This window comes from Sprattus sprattus, assembly GCF_963457725.1.
Source record: "Sprattus sprattus genome assembly, chromosome: 16".
In the NCBI taxonomy this organism is placed as follows: domain Eukaryota; kingdom Metazoa; phylum Chordata; class Actinopteri; order Clupeiformes; family Clupeidae; genus Sprattus; species Sprattus sprattus.
In genome coordinates, this window is record NC_137914.1 from 27,733,834 (window position 1) to 27,753,027 (window position 19,194).

The 19,194-nt window shown below is 43.4% G+C and overlaps 1 protein-coding gene across 1 annotated transcript in view; it reads left to right on the forward strand.

The window, feature by feature from the left end:
* Positions 1 to 19,194, forward strand: part of dnah10 (dynein axonemal heavy chain 10) — a gene marked incomplete at both ends in the record, with an annotated part of 129,980 nt that overhangs the window by 89,997 nt on the left and 20,789 nt on the right. The window contains 14 exons of the mRNA XM_080853872.1: positions 2,188 to 2,448; positions 2,535 to 2,707; positions 2,825 to 2,918; positions 8,069 to 8,236; positions 8,319 to 8,507; positions 8,668 to 8,839; positions 9,538 to 9,741; positions 9,844 to 9,924; positions 10,113 to 10,310; positions 11,279 to 11,440; positions 11,760 to 11,934; positions 15,026 to 15,207; positions 15,476 to 15,612; positions 18,284 to 18,501. Coding sequence (XP_080709998.1) covers positions 2,188 to 2,448; positions 2,535 to 2,707; positions 2,825 to 2,918; positions 8,069 to 8,236; positions 8,319 to 8,507; positions 8,668 to 8,839; positions 9,538 to 9,741; positions 9,844 to 9,924; positions 10,113 to 10,310; positions 11,279 to 11,440; positions 11,760 to 11,934; positions 15,026 to 15,207; positions 15,476 to 15,612; positions 18,284 to 18,501 — 2,414 coding nt within the window. The remainder of the gene's footprint in view (positions 1 to 2,187; positions 2,449 to 2,534; positions 2,708 to 2,824; positions 2,919 to 8,068; positions 8,237 to 8,318; positions 8,508 to 8,667; positions 8,840 to 9,537; positions 9,742 to 9,843; positions 9,925 to 10,112; positions 10,311 to 11,278; positions 11,441 to 11,759; positions 11,935 to 15,025; positions 15,208 to 15,475; positions 15,613 to 18,283; positions 18,502 to 19,194) is intronic.

Genomic DNA, 19,194 nt, shown 5'->3' on the forward strand with positions numbered 1-19,194 from the left:
ATTCCAGTCTGTTACAGTCTGTCTGTTGTTTTGCTATAACCACTTACGTTTTCAGGGCGAAAATACTCAGGGCTAGGCTTCAAATATCTGGGGCTGTAGGCCCAAGGGATCCAACCTAACGATGCTACTGGATCAGACTAGCTCTAGACCACTTGCATTCAGGCTGGGGCCCATGTTTCCCTTTATGTATTGCTAGGGGCCTTTAAGGGTCTCTCATTGGTCAACCCTGGAGCAGTGGGGCCTACTTGGGGTTTTAGGACCCTTTTGACTTCTAGGCCAGTGCCCGTTAGGCCCAGAGATGGGCAGTATTTCAATTACTTGTATTTGAAATACGAGTTAATTTACTTTTGAGTATTTTGTAATTTGTATTTCATAGGGGCGATAAAAAATCGAATGTAATTTGTAACAAAATACTTTAGAGTAATTTTGTATTTAAAATACTCAAAATACTTTCTCCAGTGTTTAGGCAGAAGGAGATTTCTACCACTAGACCATCTGATCTGCCTCTGAATTTCATTGTCGAATCAGGCATCAGTCAATTTGCCAAAAGTGGTGCTTCCTATGGCCCGCCCCTTTTTGGGACGAAAAGGAAATCACCCCAGATCTCTCTCATTGACTCTCATGTTAAATCCATTTTTTTCACAAAACAGGGCTGTGTTCGAAAACTTAGATAGCTGTCTTGATCTTTTTCAATTTATCTTCATTAGTACACCGACTAAAAGGAGATTCTTTCAAAGAGTGAATCAGGTTGTTGCACTGAACGTTAGCCATCTTGACAGAATGTGACTTGATCAAAGCCGTATGATGTCCTTATACGCAATTACGTCTGACGAAAGCACGGTGGGGATAGCCCTCCCGGAAGCCATAGAGATTGCAATGAGAGCCCTGTTTTGTAAAAACATGAAAGTTACACAGCTGCTGCCTGCAAATATATATATATATATATACATAATCAATCAAGTTGTTGTTTTTTAATAGCTTTGCTTAGTTACACTGACATTCTGTGACTGTTCTTCCTTTTTTACGGGGTTCACCAGAGCTTTGTGTACATTATATAGCCCCATAGCCAGGGCCCATAGACATATTTATGTCAATCTAAATATTCTGGAAAACCATGTCGCATTGCCAAAAATATTGATGTATACTCATATTCAGCGAAAACATTACACTGACAGGTTTACTAGGCGGAATATGTGTGCGGGGGGAGGGGCGTGGTGGCGGCGGTTACAAACATGAAAAAAAAGATACGGGACTCAAATGTTTGGGAACCACTGCCTTACAACACTGACAAGGGCCCGTCATAATAGCCTGCACCTGGGCCTGTGGTAACTAAATTACGCCATTGTATAGCCCAAACCTGAATGTTCTGAAAACAGAAAAAGTATTTCCTTTATTTTAAAAATACAAAATACATGTATTGTATTTTGTTACATTTTCTGGCAACAGTATTTTGTATTTTATATTGATACATTTATTGGAGGGGTATTTTGTATTTTGTATCAAAATACATTTTGATGTATTTTTGCCCATCTCTGGTTAGGCCCATGCAGTAATCGAAGCCAAAGAATGAGCAAAAATGTATTGAAATAAGAATTTATTTTCCATTCCAAGAGAGCAAATACATTCTTGTGCAGTTTGTGGAATTTACATGTATACATAAAGAACAATGTGAGGTTCTTTTTATCAATGTACTTGGCATTTATTTACACAGTTTTGAGAAATATGCATGTATGTATAAAATGTAGGATTATTAGTTGAAGCAAAAATATGTAGAGTATCAACATTTATAACAGGACAGGCAAATACACTATCATAAAAATGTGTTTTAATATAGCTGCAAGCAGCGATCATTGGGGTCCAAGCAGATTTTCATTAGGTTTCAACCCTTACATCACAGGCATGTATTGGCTGCCAAAATATCATTGGCCGTTGGCTACCAGTTTGTTGAGCTAGCCAAATGGCACCTTAAGAGATGTAAGCAAAAGTAGCCAAGTATAACCATCAACCAAATGTAGCCAAGTATAAGCATAACTCATTTCAAGATGTTTGTTTTAGTTTAAGTTTCTGTAGAAAATGACTTTAGAAACACCTACCCTCACCAACCACTTGGAACAGTACTCTCGTAGTTATGATGTGTTCTTGGTTTCCAGTGGTTTGAAACATCTCAGTCTATGTATATGTTCTTAGGTGGATGACTATGGTACTCAGCAGCCCATTGCTTTGCTAAAGCTACTACTGGACCGCGGGGGCATGTATGACCGTGGAAAAGAGCTGAACTACAAGATCCTTAAGGACCTGGGTTTCATTGCTGCCATGGGCAAGGCTGGAGGTGGCCGCAATGAAGTAGACCAACGTTTCGTTTCCCTCTTCAGTGTATTCAACATACCCTTCCCTGCAGAAGAGGCTTTAAATGTCATCTATTCCTCTATACTCAAAGGCCACACCAAGGTGACCTGTGCATTACCATTGAGCTTAAGTAACACTTCAAATATAGAAAATAATATCTAATTCAATTATTTTTCCTCCTATATTAGTCATTTGAAGATTGCATCCAGAATATTTGTGACAAGCTGACGTTTTGCACCTTGGAGTTGTACAAAATGATCATTAAAGACCTTCCACCCACACCCTCCAAGTTTCATTATATCTTCAACCTCAGAGATCTCTCACGGGTCTACAGTGGTTTGACCCTGACCAACGCTGAGAGGTGTGGAATACTCTGCGCTGCACTTCCACGTTTAAGTCAATAATTGAAATCACTGTTGATCATTAATATTGAGGTTTTTTTTTCTATGAACATATATAAATGACTGCCTTTTTGTAGGTTTCTTACAGTCACCCAGTTCGTTCGTGTGTGGAGAAATGAATGTCTCAGAGTGTTCCATGACAGACTCATCAACACAACTGATAAAACACTGGTGAGTCACTCTCTATAGCAAAGGTTTTTCAGTGCCAAGTTTCATCAAATGCAGTTAGGTTTGAAGGTGCAGTAATTCCCTATCGCAGTTGGGACTGTAATGTGACGGATGGGAAATGACGCATTCATTGACCAATCGAAGCACTTTCTATTCACGCCGGAAGGCCGAATTGCAACAAATCACTGCCCTGAGCCCGCCCCCTCAGGTCCCCATATATTGGGGGTGATTATGTCGCCCATTCTCTTTGACAACTTCGCCTTTGAGGCTACGGACCGTCAGAACAAAACTCTACACGCTTTGCGTATCCTTTGTCTTTGTGTGCAAAATTACTCTTTCGAGTTGGTGAGTTGCGGATTCATTCCCTTACTAGCTCTGAGTGCTACAAGAATATTCTACGCTTAAGCAAGCTGCTGTCTAGCTGGTGACCACGCTCGTCCTCGACTTGCCGTCTCACTACTGCTTACAACGTACTACGTTGTTATAGCTCTTGCTAATTTGTATCTCTTTTTCAGATTTATGATGACCAAACTCTACCCAGACTGTGGTCATCCCCGCGAGAAGGGAGACCGACATCGCTGCTGTGTGCTCTGCCTGGGTAGAGCACATGCTGAGGCGGCGTTGTCCGGGGATATCCCTCCCGCATGTGCGCTCTGTGCCGCGACCACGACGGCACGAATCACGAGGCGCCTCTCTCTATGGGAGAGAGAGGACAGTCGTCCGGGGGCGCAGCCTGTTCCGTCCGGGGTGGTGTCCCCGGTCGGACGAGGCTCCCCTCGCCCTGGGAGCAGCAGGGGCCAGGCGGTTTCCTTCGGGAACTCGCTGGGTCCTCCTGTTCTTCCCCAGCGCGCACGGTGGCCCCAGTCGCGGTGACTGCGGTGGCCGCTGAGCCGCTGTCGAGTTCGAGTTGGACGAGTTGGACGTTGACGCCGGAGGAGAGAGTCTGCTGGATGAATCGTTCGAGAACGACTCGGACAAGGACACAGACATGGTTTTGGGTGACTGCAGCGCTCTCCCGGAACCTGGGCCACCAGCTACACGAAGTAGCGAGGAGGGCGCCGAGCCGGCTTGGTCTCCCCCTCCCTCCCCCGCCCAGCGTGCGTTCTGCATTGCTGGACGGGGAGTACTATGGTGGCCCAACCCTGCCAGCTTCCTCGGATATTCCCTTCTTCGAGGAGGTTCACGAGGAGCTGGAAACCTCATGGGCTGCGCCCTACTCAGGGCGCGCTCCATTTCCGGGGTTTGCGGAATACCTCCGACTGGACCGTGCGAAAGAGAGGGGCTATCTCTCCTTCTCAACAGTGGAGGACACCGTAGCAGGTTATCTCTCGCCTGCTTCCCCGACGATGCTCCTCGGCCAGAAACCCGTGCTACCCACGAAGAGCGCGAGACATATGGCGGTTCTGGCCGAGAAGTCTTACCTAGCTGCGGGGCAGTCAACGTGTTCCACCGCAGTCCTCGTCAGGGCAAACCACACCTGCGCAGACACAAGACAAGCTTGCTTTTCCCCTCCCGCGATGTACCCGTTGCACTCGCAAAACCAATTTTTTATTCAAACCATGAGGGGGAAAACCCAAATCCACCGTCCTCCCTGGGAGTGGGGTCAGATCAAGGTTTAGACAGATTGGTTATGAGCGGACTAAGATCCGACCAATTCAATGTAAGCCCCAGGCTTGCAGACTGCGTTTTGGGCTGGCGCGCATGCGCAGTCTCGCCCTGGGTGCTGAGGACAGTCTCAAAGGGCTACACACTGCAGTTCGACAGACCTCCTCCCAAGTTCACGGGTGTAATTCAATCAAGGGTGCCACAAGCTCGCGCACATTTCATTCAACAGGAGATAGATGCGTTACTCGTGAAAAGGGCTATAAGCGTAGTGTTGCCAGAGAACACAAACTCGGGCAATTACAGCAAGTATTTCCTCGTCCTCAAAAAGGACGGGAATTATCACCCTATATTAGATCTACGTGTACTGAACAAATCACTCATGCCGCTGAAGTTCAAAATGTTGACTCCACGCCGTCTGATTCAGTTCATAAAGCCGAGCGATTGGCTGATCACGATAGATCTCAAGGATGCGTATTTCCATATACCGATTCATCCCAGACACCGCAAATATCTGAGATTCGCATTCGGCGGAATAGCTTACCAATTCCATGCACTCCCCTTTGGTCTCTCCCTAGCTCCGAGGGTGTTCACAAAGTGCGTAGAAGCTGCCATTGCCCCATTAAGAAGAATAGGCATTCGCTTATTCAATTATCTGGACGATTGGCTGCTGGCTTCTCGCTCAGAGGCAGAGGCGGTGCAAGAGTGCCATCTTGTGGTGGCACACCTGTACCGCCTCGGATTCATACTGAACGAAGAGAAAAGCTTGTTGCGTCCTCAGCAGTTAGTGCATTTTCTGGGCATGACAGTATACTCCGTCTCAATGACGTTGTGTCTGTCGCCAGCACGAATAGATGCCATCAGAGAATGTGTGCAGCTGTTCAGACTAGGGCAAAAGGTCTCATCCCTTCGCTGTCAGAAGCTGTTGGGGTTGATGGCAGCCGCGGCAGTGGCACGCCCACTCGGAATGCTACATGCGCAACCATTTCAGGCGTGGTATCTGTCTTTAAAGCTCAGCTCCACCAAAGACAAGTTTCGCTTGATCACGGTGGATCGCAGATGCTGGCAGGCCCTGGCCGTATGGTGAACCCCGTTTCCTCTGGGCACAGTGACGCGCTGCGTTATCGTCACCACAGACGCCTCAATAGACGGCTGGGGTGCGATATGCGAAGGATATTCTGTGAACGGGCGCTGGTCATCAACGCAAGCCGCATCACATATAAATGTGTTGGAACTGCGAACGATTTTTCTAGCGCTTCGGCATTTCATACACATACTAAGCGGGCGTCATGCTCTCGTCAGGACGGAAAACACGTCCGCCATGGCATACATAAATCGCCAAGGGGGGTTATGCTCCCCTGTGCTTTACCATTGGGCAAACCGACTGCTCCTGTGGGCAGCGAAGCGCATTCGCTCTCTCAGAGCATTGCATATACCAGGTCATCTCAATTACGGAGCCGACCTGTCGAGAGGCAACCCTCAAGCAGCAGACTGGTGCCTTCACTGTCAGGTGGTCGACCAGATTTGGCTACGGTTTTACAGGGCACAGGTAGACTTGTTTGCAAACAGAGAAAACGCCTGCTGCCCTCTGTGGTTTTCGCTAGGAGGCGACAACCCTCCATTAGGCGTAGACGCGCTTAGCCAGCAATGGCCCAACATGCGTCTTTACGCATTCCCTCTGATCCCTCTACTACATCAGGTCATCTGCAGAGTGGAGGAGGAGGGTTTAGAGCTGATATTAGTAGCGCCCCATTGGCCCAGTCAACCATGGTTAGCGGACTTAATCAGATTGTCAGTGCAACCTCCGTGGGAGCTCCCTCTGCGCAGAGATCTCCTCTCGCAAGCTCACGGGACGGTCTGGCACCCCAGGCCAGAGCTGTGGCGGCTCAGGGCCTGGCTCCTGAGAGGAACAGGCTCTTAGCATCAGGCCTGTCGGATTCAGTGGTGAATACTATACAGAGCGCTCGGGCAACGTCTACCCGATCTCTGTATACGCTCAAGTGGTGCATGTTCGAGCGATGGTGCGCTGCACGTCAGCATGACCCTATTGATTTCGCTTTGGGCATCATCCTAGAATTCTTACTACAATTATTTGATGAGGGAAAGGCGGCTTCTACTATCAAAGTGTATTTAGCAGCTATTTCCGCCTGCCATATTGGCATTAACGGCACATCTCCCGGTAATCATCCATTGGCTTCGCGCTTTATGGCTGGGATAAGGCGTCTTAGAGTGCCTGTCAGGCACCTATTTCCCTCTTGGGATTTGCTTGTGGTGTTACGGGCGCTCACGGGTCCCCCGTTCGAGCCCTTAGAAACGGTGGACATAAAGTTTGCTTCTTTCAAAAACGCGCTGCTCCTGGCATTGGTGTCAGCGAAGCGCGTCGGTGACATGCAAGCGCTGTGTGTCAGCCCGTCGTGCATTCAGTTTCCGATTGCCGGGGATAGGGTAGTATTGCGGCCTAACGCAGCATATACTCCCAAGGTGGTGACAACTCCGTTCCGTAACCAGGTCATTGAGTTGACCGTATTCTCGCCCCCCTCCTTTCACATCTGCAGAGGAGGAGCGTTTGCACAAGCTCTGTCCAGTGCGCGCTCTACGCACTTATGTAGAGAGCACTGGTTCATTCAGGCAATCAGATCAGTTATTCGTATGCTTTAGTGCAAGCGCCAAAGGCAAACCTCTGGCAAAGTCAAGCCTCTCCCGGTGGCTGGTGGAGGCCATCACTTTGTCCTATACAAGTTTGTCATTGGAACCCCCGGAGAAGCTTCGTGCGCATTCAACTCGTGGGGTTTCGTCATCCTGGGCCCTGTTTAAGGGCGTTACAGTGGATGACATTTGCAAAGCTGCAAGCTGGAGCTCTCGCCACACCTTTATTAATTACTACATGTTGGATGTGGCAGAGCCTGGTTTCCTGCATAGTGTATTGCACGCGAGTGATCTGTGATCATATGCAACCTGCGAATATGCTTATCAATTGTGTGACCATCTCCCTTTATGAATTAAAGGCGGATGGCGCAGATGGGTGTATGTTTTCACAAGCAAGGGATCGGTGATCCCGTTTCACTTATATTGAATTAATTCCCCGTATAAGGCACACTGCCACCGCCACATGAACCTCTCTGAGGGCAAGGCGAATGAGTTGGCGTGTGCATATATGTTGGCCGACACTGTTGCATGCGGGGTTAGACTCGGTCCCATCCGTCACATCGCAGTCCCAACTGCGATAGGGAACATCTCGGTTATAATTATAACCTCGGTTCCCTGAGTAAAGGGACCAGATGTGACTAAGGCTGCGTGCACAGTGCGTGTTTTTTCTTCTGATAGGCTCAAAGGCTCAGAGTCTTCAGAGAATGGGTGACGTAATCACCCCCAATATATGGGGACCTGAGGGGGCGGGCTCAGGGCAGTGATTTGTCGCAATTCGGCCTTCCGGCGGGAATAGAAAGTGCTTCGATTGGTCAATGAATGCGTCATTTCCCATCCGTCACATCTGGTCCCTTTACACAGGTAACCGAGGTTATAATTATAACCGAGATGTTTTTTATGTGCAGGTTCAGAAACATGTAAAGACCCTCATAGAAGAACACTTCTCAGCAGACCTGGAGTCAGCCATGAGAGATCCCATCCTGTTTGGTGATTACAGGGCAGCCCTAAACGAGGCTGAACCCCGTGTCTATGAGGACATACAGGATTATGATGCTTCTAAAGCATTGTTCCAGGTAATGAAAATTCAGAAATGAAAGGAAAGCAAACACCACCTCTTTACCACGTACTTGATACATGTAACTTTTTTTGCTGCAGGAGATTCTTGAGGAATATAATGAATTCAAGACCCGAATGAATTTGGTTTTGTTTGACGATGCATTGGAGCACCTGACCCGGATCCATCGCATTATCCGTATGGACCGTGGACATGCACTTTTGGTTGGGGTGGGTGGATCAGGCAAGCAGTCACTTACCAAACTGGCTGCCTTTACTGCAGGATGTGAGGTAATGTACCATAATGCACCCATCTATTAAGTGAAAGCTTAATCAGTAAAATTATTATTTCTTTATTCTTTTTAACCTGATTGCTATACTGCTTTGCTAATCCAGTTTTGAGAGTGTTGCTTTTATCGTTTTCTTGTCTGTTTTTTTTTTTTTTTTAAAGGTATTTGAGATTGTGCTGAGCAGAGGTTACAATGAGACATCCTTCCGTGACGATTTAAAGACTTTGTACCTGAAGCTGGGGATTGAGAACAAGAAAACTGTGTTCCTCTTTACTGATGCTCATGTGGCTGAGGAGGGTTTCCTGGAGCTCCTGAATAACATGCTGACCTCAGGTAGTTATGTCAATTATCACAAGCTAAAATTAGCTACAAATCTTAGTTTTCTTATCCTTCTCTGTGAAAACACTTTGACTAAGTTTCATACATATTTCAAAGTTACCTGTGAAAATGTCTTTTCCATTTGTCCTTTTGGAATGTGAAGCACTGTTATTATTTTCCCCTTATATTCATTCATGATTTATAAAGGTAAGGAATACACACACAGACAAAACCCCCAAAAGGCTTTTTTTGCAAGGCTATTTTCAGGGTCAGCTATAGGTGCTATTCTTTTTTCAGACCAGTCCAAAATGTTGGAACATTTAAAAGATGCATAATCTGCAATGTAGGGAAAGGATCACACCAGTGGTGGATAGTCAGGACCTGTTGAGAGTTCTTTTACAGGCCTAAACATTTTCAAAATGAAGAAAAATGAATGCATTCATAAATAGCATTTAAGTTGTTGGTTATCTATCTGCATCTTCACATTTTCCTGATTGCTTCCTCCTCCCATCATATTCAAATACCCGGTTTAACAGCATAGAAACAGAGGGGAGAATGTCAATGATGATGGTGATTGTTATTAGTATTATTATATGCATCTGTAGTTTAAATGTCATGGATGCATTTTCATGCAAAAAAAAAACTTTAGTCTTCATGGCCTTGATTGGAAGAAATCTTTTATCTTGTTTATTTTTAAATCTTTTTCTTTTAAGGGATGGTCCCGGCACTGTTTTTGGACGATGAGAAGGAGTCTGTTTTAGGACAGATCCGTGATGAGGCCATGAAAATGGGATTTGGTCCATCGAAGGAAAGTGTGTGGCAGTATTTTGTGAACAAGAGTGCCAGCAATCTTCATGTTGTCTTAGGAATGTCTCCAGTAGGGGACACCCTTAGAACACGATGCAGGAACTTTCCAGGTACAAGAGTTTGAACTGTATTTTTTTTGGATGATCTGAGGTATTCATTGTTTTGGTGCTCATTGAATGTGTCTGTAATCTTGTATTTCTGGTATACCTCAGGTCTCGTGAATAACACAGGTATTGACTGGTTCCTACCCTGGCCTCCTCAAGCATTATATGCTGTGGCACAGACCTTTTTGGGTATGTACTAAACAGATTCCTACCTTTAACAGATCATAAATTGGAAATGATAAGTTGTCTCTCTCACTAAATCCACCACTTACAGTTAGTCAAAGCTTTCATAAGGTTTCTGGATATACAATGTCATTGATGTTTGTAAGTGTAAAGTGTCAGAGTACCTATGCTGACCCCCTGATGCTCTCCCTTAGGTGAGAACCCCATGGTTCCAGAGGAGCATGCTGAGGCCGTCATAGGCCATGTGTGTATGGTGCACGCCTCTGTGGGGGATCACAGCAAGAAGTTCCTCCAGAAGCTCCGCCGTAGTAACTATGTTACCCCAAAGAACTACCTGGATTTCATCAACACCTACTCCAATTTGCTGGAAGATAAAGACCAATACATTCTTGGTGAGAGCTTTGATTTTGACACTCACTGAAAGTTTCTTAAGCTTTCCAAGAACTGAAAGAGGACCAAGCATTGTTGGACTGACGTGTGACTGAGGGTATTATTGACTTCCCGTCAAGGAGCTTTAAACAATGAGTTAACACCATGGAATCTGTTTTACTATAAGTTTAAACATAAACTTGTTTGGCATTTGGTAGAATCTCAGGAATATGTATAAGCAAGTAAGTAAATAAGTAGTATTCATCTAATATTAGTATTTGTACTTTCAAATACTACTTCACTATGAAATAACCTGTAACTGTAAAAGCATTTTTTTTTTTTTATTATTATTTATTTATTTTTTACTTTTGCTGGCATGTGTGCAAAAACATACTGCTTATATAATCCAAACTACGTCTTTAGCAAGTGAATAGAAGGGATGGATGTTTACTCTGTCTTACCGCAACAATGACTGAGAGATGTGCAAACCTGCACACTTCACTTATTATATGGATAGTTTTTATTGGAAGGAAAAACTTTAAAAGCAGCAGTATGCAGCAATTCGTCCCTTTCTGAGGAACATTTTTATTAGGTACTAGTTTGGTATCATCTTAAAAATGAATTGTCATGGTATTTGGTCATGTGAAGGACAGATAAGCATACCTGTCCCAGTAGCTGCCCAGACTAGGCACTATGTAGTTCTCTGGTACAGGATGGACCATCCTCTCAAAAATCTAAGAAAAGCTTTGACAGAGTGATGTGGCCAACTATATTGAAAGAAATCACTAATTGGCTTGCTCGCATGCTTTTAAAAGTGTCATGATAATGTGGTGCAAAGGTTCAAAAAATGACAATTAAAATAATTTTTCTCAGCTTTTCCAACAATGCAGCCTACTTCAGATGGTTAAAGAGACATGTAGATTTGAGTATCTAGTTTGTCACAAGTCTCTTGACTGAATAATGTACTCTTTTGTGTGTATGTGTGCTACAGCTCAGTGTAAGCGCCTCGAGGGAGGTCTGGATAAACTTGAGGAGGCTAGTGTCCAGCTAGCTGAACTCAATACCAAACTCGCTGAGCAGAAAGTGGTCTTGGCTGAAAAATCCACAGCCTGTGAAATCTTACTGCAGGAGATCTCCATTAACACTACTGTGGGTCAGTATGAAGAAAGAAAAAAACATTGTATTGCCACACAGTTTTCCTATAATGTTTTATTTCTCAGCAAGCATGCAGGTTGGCATGCTTTCATTAAACAGCATCTGTTAAATCACTCTATAGAATAAAAAGTGTCAACAATTGTGCGACTGTAAATATCCTGTGTAGTGCGTTTGTAGAATCAGATAGTAATTATATGGCATAACTGCTGGTGGCTGATGGAGGTAGATCGATAGCCGAAAACTGCACATATAGAGAAATACTAAATTGTGTGGATGAATTTACAGACCTAACCAAAGAAACTTTTTGTTCAATGCAGCTGAGGAAAAGAAAAAGCTGGCAGAGGACAAAGCTAAAGAGATTGAGGTGCAGAACAAGGTGATTGCAGTGGAGAAGAAGGATGCAGAGAGCTCTCTGGCTGAAGCCCTGCCAGCTCTGGAGGCAGCCCGCATCGCCCTGCAGGGCCTCGACAAGTCTGATGTCACTGAGATCAGGTCAGTCATGAGTCATATGCATCACTCTCCAGGGCCTCTACAAGTCTGATGTCACTGAGATCAGGTCAGAGTCATGAGGCATACCCATCGCCTTGCGGGGCCTCGACAAGTCTGATGTCACTGAGGTCAGGTCAGTCATGAGTCATAAGCATCACTCTCCAGGGCCATGTCAAGTCTGATGTCACTGAGATCAGGTCAGAGTCATCAGTCCATACGCATCACTCTCCAGGGCCATGACAAGTCTGATGTCACTGAGATCAGGTCAGACTCATGAGTCATACTCATCACTCTCCAGGGCCATGACAAGTCTGATGTTGTACAACTTAGCAATAAAGTCTTTTAAAAAGACTTAAAGGTATTATGTTGATTTAGTTGATACCTGCAGAGTTGTCTGACTCTAAACCTGAACTGTATCCTACTGATGTAGGGTACAGTGGGGAAAATAAGTATTTGAACCCCTGCCGATTTCGCAAGTTTGGCCACTTGCATATAAATTTGTGATCTAGAATTGTAATGGTAGGTGTACTTTTACAGTGAGAAACAGAATATCAACAAAAAAAATCCAGAAAACTGCATTTTATAACATTTATGAGTTTATTTGCATTTGAAGCAGAAAATAAGTATTTGAACCCCTAGCTAAACATTGAACCCCTAGCTAAATACATCACAATGCCTCGTAGAATCATGACTATAAATGTGAAGCGTAATTGTTAATGATACAAATATTCTCGTATTTATAATTATTTTAATCCGAGGATGTCTGTATGTAGAGTTGACGTGAACGCCCCGTTGACCATCTTGTGGTTATTTGAGGAATCGCATTTGAGAAGATTCCGGCAGAGTTACGACTGCTATTTCGCGTTCTGAAAGTCTTCTGAAGTTCAGAAGAAATCCCAGATGAGAAAACTATCGAGAATGGCAAATGTTTTCCTAAATCCACCGAAGTGGAGTTCAGAAGAAAGTCCTTCTTAACACTCTAAGGTCCAAGGCCTTTTAGACTTTTCTAAGTTGTCTGACATGCCTTGATGTTTTTGTACATTTTGCTTAACTTAAAACATTGATGCACAAATGGAATATATGATTCTATTCTAGACGACCTCAGCAATAATATCATGTAAGTAAAAGGAGTGTAGTAAAAAAAAGTTTAATTTAAATCAAATGTAAACATACTACCCTTGGAAAAACCTTGTTTCAGAGGTGCTCAGACTTTGTACATAAACACATTGTAAAGATTTATTCACAAGACTTTTTATTTCTGAGCCTTGTAAACATAGGTGTTGGCTAAACACATGTTAGTTTAGCATTCAGAAAGTATGTCTTGTTTCACTACCACATATTTATAATTTCAGAGTGTCCTGTACCATTCCTAAATCTGTGCCCCTACAATTGCATATTGATGAGTTGGTGTGAACAAACCTGTGACACCTCTCGCAAAGACAAAGGCCATATCCTAATGGCCCTAGAATGTCTTTGTGGCCCAAACCCCCCGGAGTGAATCTTGCCCCATCATGACCCAATGGAGATCACTGAATCACCATCTCCTTATCATATGAATAGCTGTCATTTGCTAATGGGTGGGTCCTTAGCAGCAGAAACCCCACTCAGATACTAGAAAGTGCAACACATCAGTTCTATTCCCCTGACAAAGTGCTTATTTATTTTAAAATTTTGAACTGTATATATTATAAAAGAAAAGGGTTCAATGTTTCCGTGGTTGTTCTTTTTATGTCTCTAAGACGAAAACTCGCGGAGCTTTACATTTTTTTGACAAAAAAATAAAAATATCCCGTACCAGGGATATAGACCTTAGACAGTTAAAGTCTGTTGGTGTGCTGTCGAGAATGAGGCCCAATGTTTCCACCTCCATGCTTGACTGTGGGTATAGTGTTCTTGGGGTCATATTCAGCATTCTTCCCCCTTTCAAACACGGCAAGTCGAGTTGATGCCAAAGAGCTTGATTTTGGTCTCATCTGACCACATCCTGTCTCCCAATCCTCCTAAGAATGATTCAAGTGTGCATTGGCAAACTTCAGATGGCCCTGTACATGTGCATTCTTGAGCAGGGGGACCTTGCGAGTGCTGCAGTACTTCAAAAAATTACAGCGTAGTGTATTGTTAATGGTTTTCTTGGTGACAGTGGTCCCAGCTGCCTTAAGAACATTCACAAACTCCCCTGTGTAGTTCTGGGGTTATTCTGCACCATTCGGATGATCATTGATACCGCACGAGGGGATATCTTGCATGGAGCCCCAGACCTAGAGCAGTTGACAGTTGTTTGGTGTTGCTTCCATTTACGAATAATCGCACCAATAGTTGTCTGCTTCTCACCAAGCTGCTTGCCAATGGTTTTGTATCCCATTCCAGCCTTGCGCAGGTCTACAATCTTATCTCTGACGTCCTTGGACAACTCTTTGGTCTTGCCTATGGTGGTGAGGTTGAAGGTGTGAAGTATGATTCTTTGGACAGGTTTCTTTTATAAATGTAACCAGTTGAGATCAGGTGAACCTTGTTAGACCTAATGAGGACTAATCTGTGTGCTTCTTGGGCACATAAGTGATCATTGTGAGACAGAATTCTTGCTGTTTGGTTGGGGGTTCAAATACTTATTTTCTGCATCAAATGCAAATAAAGTCATAAATATTATAAAATGCAGTTTTCTGGTGGTTGATATTCTGTTTCTCACTGTTAAAATACACCTACCATTAAAATTTTAGATCACACATTTCTTTGCAAGTGGCCAAACTTGTGAAATCGGCAGGGGTTCAAATACAGTACTTATTTCCCCCACTGTACAGTATGTGTATGTTAGCTCTCAGATTTATTGCAGTGCTTGCAAGGCAAAGTGTTGTGTTATCACCCCAATTGATTGAATAGATTCTTACTCTTAAATATGTAATAAGCTGTTAAATGCATAGACTTTACTCTGCTACCATTTTGAAGATTTTCTAGATGAAAGCTTTAAATCACTTATACTTACAGTGGTAAAATGTTTGTAACTTTGTAAAAACTGCTTCAATGTTGCTTTTCATCATGGTCTGTTATCTTCATATGGCAGCTTGCTTTGCACTCATACTCTTTTACGTATGTACAGATCATTCGCCAAACCACCTAAACAGGTGCAGGTGGTATGTGAGTGCATCCTGGTTATGCGTGGGTACAAGGAGATCAACTGGAAATCGGCTAAGGGCATGATGTCTGAGGCCAACTTCCTGCGCTCTCTGATGGAGATGGACTGTGACTCGATCAGTGCTAGCCAAGTCAAGACTGTTCGAGGTGAGATACACTCAGGATGGTTGAGTTTCCTCAATCAAATCCATTCTTTTCATGCAGTGGGACATTTCAGATGTCGTTATGTAAACATGTGATGCCGTACCTTTAAATCAGTCAGAAATAAGAAACATTGAAGGGAAACTGCATTTTTGAACACTGGTGTACATGTTGAGTGTCAGTTTGGGTAAATGTATCATTTTAACACGCTTTTCTCCAGTTATGTATGCAAATCTACCATGTTTTTTCCCGTTTTGTTCATATTTTCCACCAGGCTTCTTGAAACATCTGAACACCACCTTAGAGGAAATGCAGGGAATCAGTAGAGCTGGCTCAGGGATGCTGAAGTTTGTGGAGGCTGTCATGGGCTACTGTGATGTTGCCAGAGAGATCAAACCAAAACGAGAGAAGGTGAGAAACTACAAATCATGCATCTACAACAGTGTAGTCATTGACATTAAAACACTCATTAAAACAGTGCTGTGCAAAAAAACTGTTTAGTCCTCTGGAGTCCGAGACCTGTTTTTAATACTTGTCTCCTAACTACAAAACATTGAAACCAAAGCCAGATATACTATTCAGTACAAAGCCAGATATACTATACAGCACAAAGCCAGACATAGTATTCAGTACAAAGGCAACAGCAATAATAAGAATATGTGCTATTCAGTACTTCAGCTGTTTTTCTCCACAGAGGTCATTGCCACCCTGTGCTATAACTCATAAGGAAAATGGACACCTTTAGGGTTTACAGACATTTTTCGATTTTGTGGTATTCCTATAATTATGGACATTGTCCATGTTTCCTGGGTCCAAGATTTCTGGAAAGTTGATCATATCTGACAGATTCCTTTTATAAGGAGGTTTATGACCAGGGAAAGATTCCACGCTATCAGTTGCAGTCCAGACACAGACCTCCTTGAAATAATTAAAAAAGAGGAACAGCAGGCTATGAAAAGCCGTGTTTGGTATTAGCTAGCTACATTAGCCAACAAATTGAGTTATTGGGAAAATGTAACGTTATGACTTGGCCAGCTTAGTAAATGGGCTGAGATCTAGAAAGCGGATCCATGCTGTATTTGGAAGGCGGAGGACCATAATGAAATGGAGCCGGACCCCAGTGCTGGCTTGTATCTGCTTCAGATCCATTATGTGGATCCAGGCCACTTTTGGGCCAATGTGAGTTTAGAGTAAGGAATTGATCTGGTTGGCGGATCCAGGCCAAACCGTTTTTTGGATCCGGCACAGATCCGTCGCTGTGTCTTTTTTGCTCTCTGGGTTTCCATCATGAGGGCCAATTGTTCCATACATTTTTGGTGTAATGTTAAACCTGTAAATCAAACCAAATAGATGGGCATAAGTAATTTAGGTTAGCCGGGAATAGCTAGAGTAGATCTTGTTCCATAGCAAGAATTTGATGTCCATCTTTGGGGATCCAAGTGTGTGATTTGGACCATAAACTTAATATAGAGGCTCAACTCTTTTTTACAATCATTGGTTTGGACTAACATGCCACTGTGAAAATAGGCTTTTCATCAGAATGACACACTCGTATGGCGTTTAACAAGTTTAGGCTTAATGTTATCTGTTTGAGGCTATTTGAGGCTGTTTGAGGCTAAGTCAAATTGGCTGTCAACTGCATTAGTAACTTGTTAAAGCTCAAATAATGAAACAACTGAATTAAAGTGATCCAGCCAGCACTGTCTTCAACCACCTAGCCAGCGGCTGGGTTACAGAGAACAACCCAGAAGAAGTTAAAGTGACCCAACAAAATGACCCAACAGTCTCAACCCAGTGTTTGGGTTGAAAAAAACAACACAATGTAGTGTAGTGTAGAGAACAGAGTGTAGTGTACTCATTTGTTATTATGCAATGTAAAAAGGTTGAGTCCCCGTCCCCTTCCTTTACTGCATACCACAACACACCACATCACACCACACTGCCCCTTTCAACAGACTGGCAAACGTCCTTCATTCTTCAGTGACAACAATTCAGCCACTGCAAGCAAGCAAAGTAATGACAAGTGCTGCTGCGTCCTCAAAAGAGGTTACAATTGGGAAATAGGCCAAGTAGTTATTTTTCAGTTAATAGGATAATACTTCATTATTGAGTACTGTATAGCCTACAGATTGATGCTCAAGCAAGCTGTTTGCAGTAGTGTAAACATTAACTAGGCAACCTTTATCAGTGCAAATGTATACATTTGTGGTGGTTGGATTATTATGCTTCATAGTCTCTCAATTCAACCCCATGTGATGCAGACCAAGTAGACTTACTATGGCCCAATCTCAATACTTCCCCTTACCCCTTATCTTACCCCTTACCCTTGAAATTGCGCGTTCATGTGAGAGCTAGTGGTGTCTCAATACCCAACTTGATCAAGATTAAGGGGTAAGGTTAAGGGGTGTATGGCCCTCGTTTTTGAGATGATCGGAGGGCTACCTTAACTCCAAGGGCTATCCCAGAGCACACCGCGAAACCAGCTCGGGAATTTTCAAAAAAACATGGCTGCTTGAAGCGAGGAATATTTTACATGAATAAAGCTATCTACACAACTTTTTATATGTTTATAATGACTCGGTTTGATCTGAAATGTGCTACTCGAACGATGTATAGTATTTTAGGTCTTAACTGAAGCTTTCAAACGGTAGTTTTAGGATACATTTAGCGCGTATACCACCACTCCATTGGCTTATATGGTAGCTTGCCAGCTATCATGCTAAATACACTACATGTAAGTATTTTTGGCTTATAATTAATTTAAAAATGACGACAGTCTTGTTTCGTGCTCTACACAGTTGTATACATATATATTTGCAACCATGTTCTTCATTAGACTTTTTTTTAAATCGCTAGTTTCATAGCTCATACAGTCACGCATGACGTACCCGAAACCTAGTGGCGTCTCATTTCATAGGGGAAAGATCTCAGCCCTTGGCCCAACACTTGCAAGTGCTAGGGTTAAGACTAAGACCAGATTAAGCAAAAGGGGCAAGGAGAAGAATCGAGATTCGGCCTATGTGTATTTTTGAAAGAAATACTGCAGTCATGTAAATGACTAACACTTCCCTCTTTACTACAGGTGGCACGGTTAGAAAAGAACTTCTTCCAGAGTAAGCGTGAACTGGAGAGGATCCAAAATGAGCTGTCTGCTATTCAGAAAGAGTTGGGGGCACTGGGAGACAAATATGAGGCTGCTATGAGTGAGAAGCAGCTATTACAGGATGAAGCTGAAGTGATGGAGAGAAGGCTCATTGCTGCTGACAAGCTTATCTCTGGCCTGGGCTCAGAGAATGAACGGTTGGTGAAAGAGCTTCACATACTAAAAGTTATATTCATAGCAAATTTTCACTGTATCTGTGTTGCATTGCGTTCGAGAATGAGGCCCATTACTTTTTGCTCTAACTAGATCAAAATCGTTTTTATTTTTTGATGTCACATCAGTGTACATTTTTGACTGTGGAACGAAGCACCTTTTTACTGTGGTGATACTGGTGTTTACCTGATCAATTTGTCTACTCCGCAGCTAATGGGTAATCAGGCTTCCATAGCCTGCAATCTGATTGGATGAACAAATCCATTGACCTGTGCTCATTCACAGGGTGCGATTTGTCCAAAAACCAGAGGGGGGGATGTTTTTTTTTTTTTTTTTATCATGAAAAAAAAACAAGCAATACATAGGCCTAATTCTCTTCAAATTAACAATAGACACTATTAGGTTACATTTTGAACAGTATATAAAATAGCCTACATGAAATATATTTTTTTCTGAAACAGGTTACTAGGAGATGCCTAATTTAGTTTCAGGACCGCACCATCAAAAGAGAAAAAGTTTCAGGACCGGAAATGGGCCGATCAGGTGAACATAAGGCCAATGGGCAACTCATTCAGACTGTAAAACAAAACTTAATCACTGAGCGAATAGTTTGCTCTGATGTCAGACTTCGTGTGGCCCTTTCGGCTTCCCAGTTGGCGTGTCATCTGCAGCGTGTC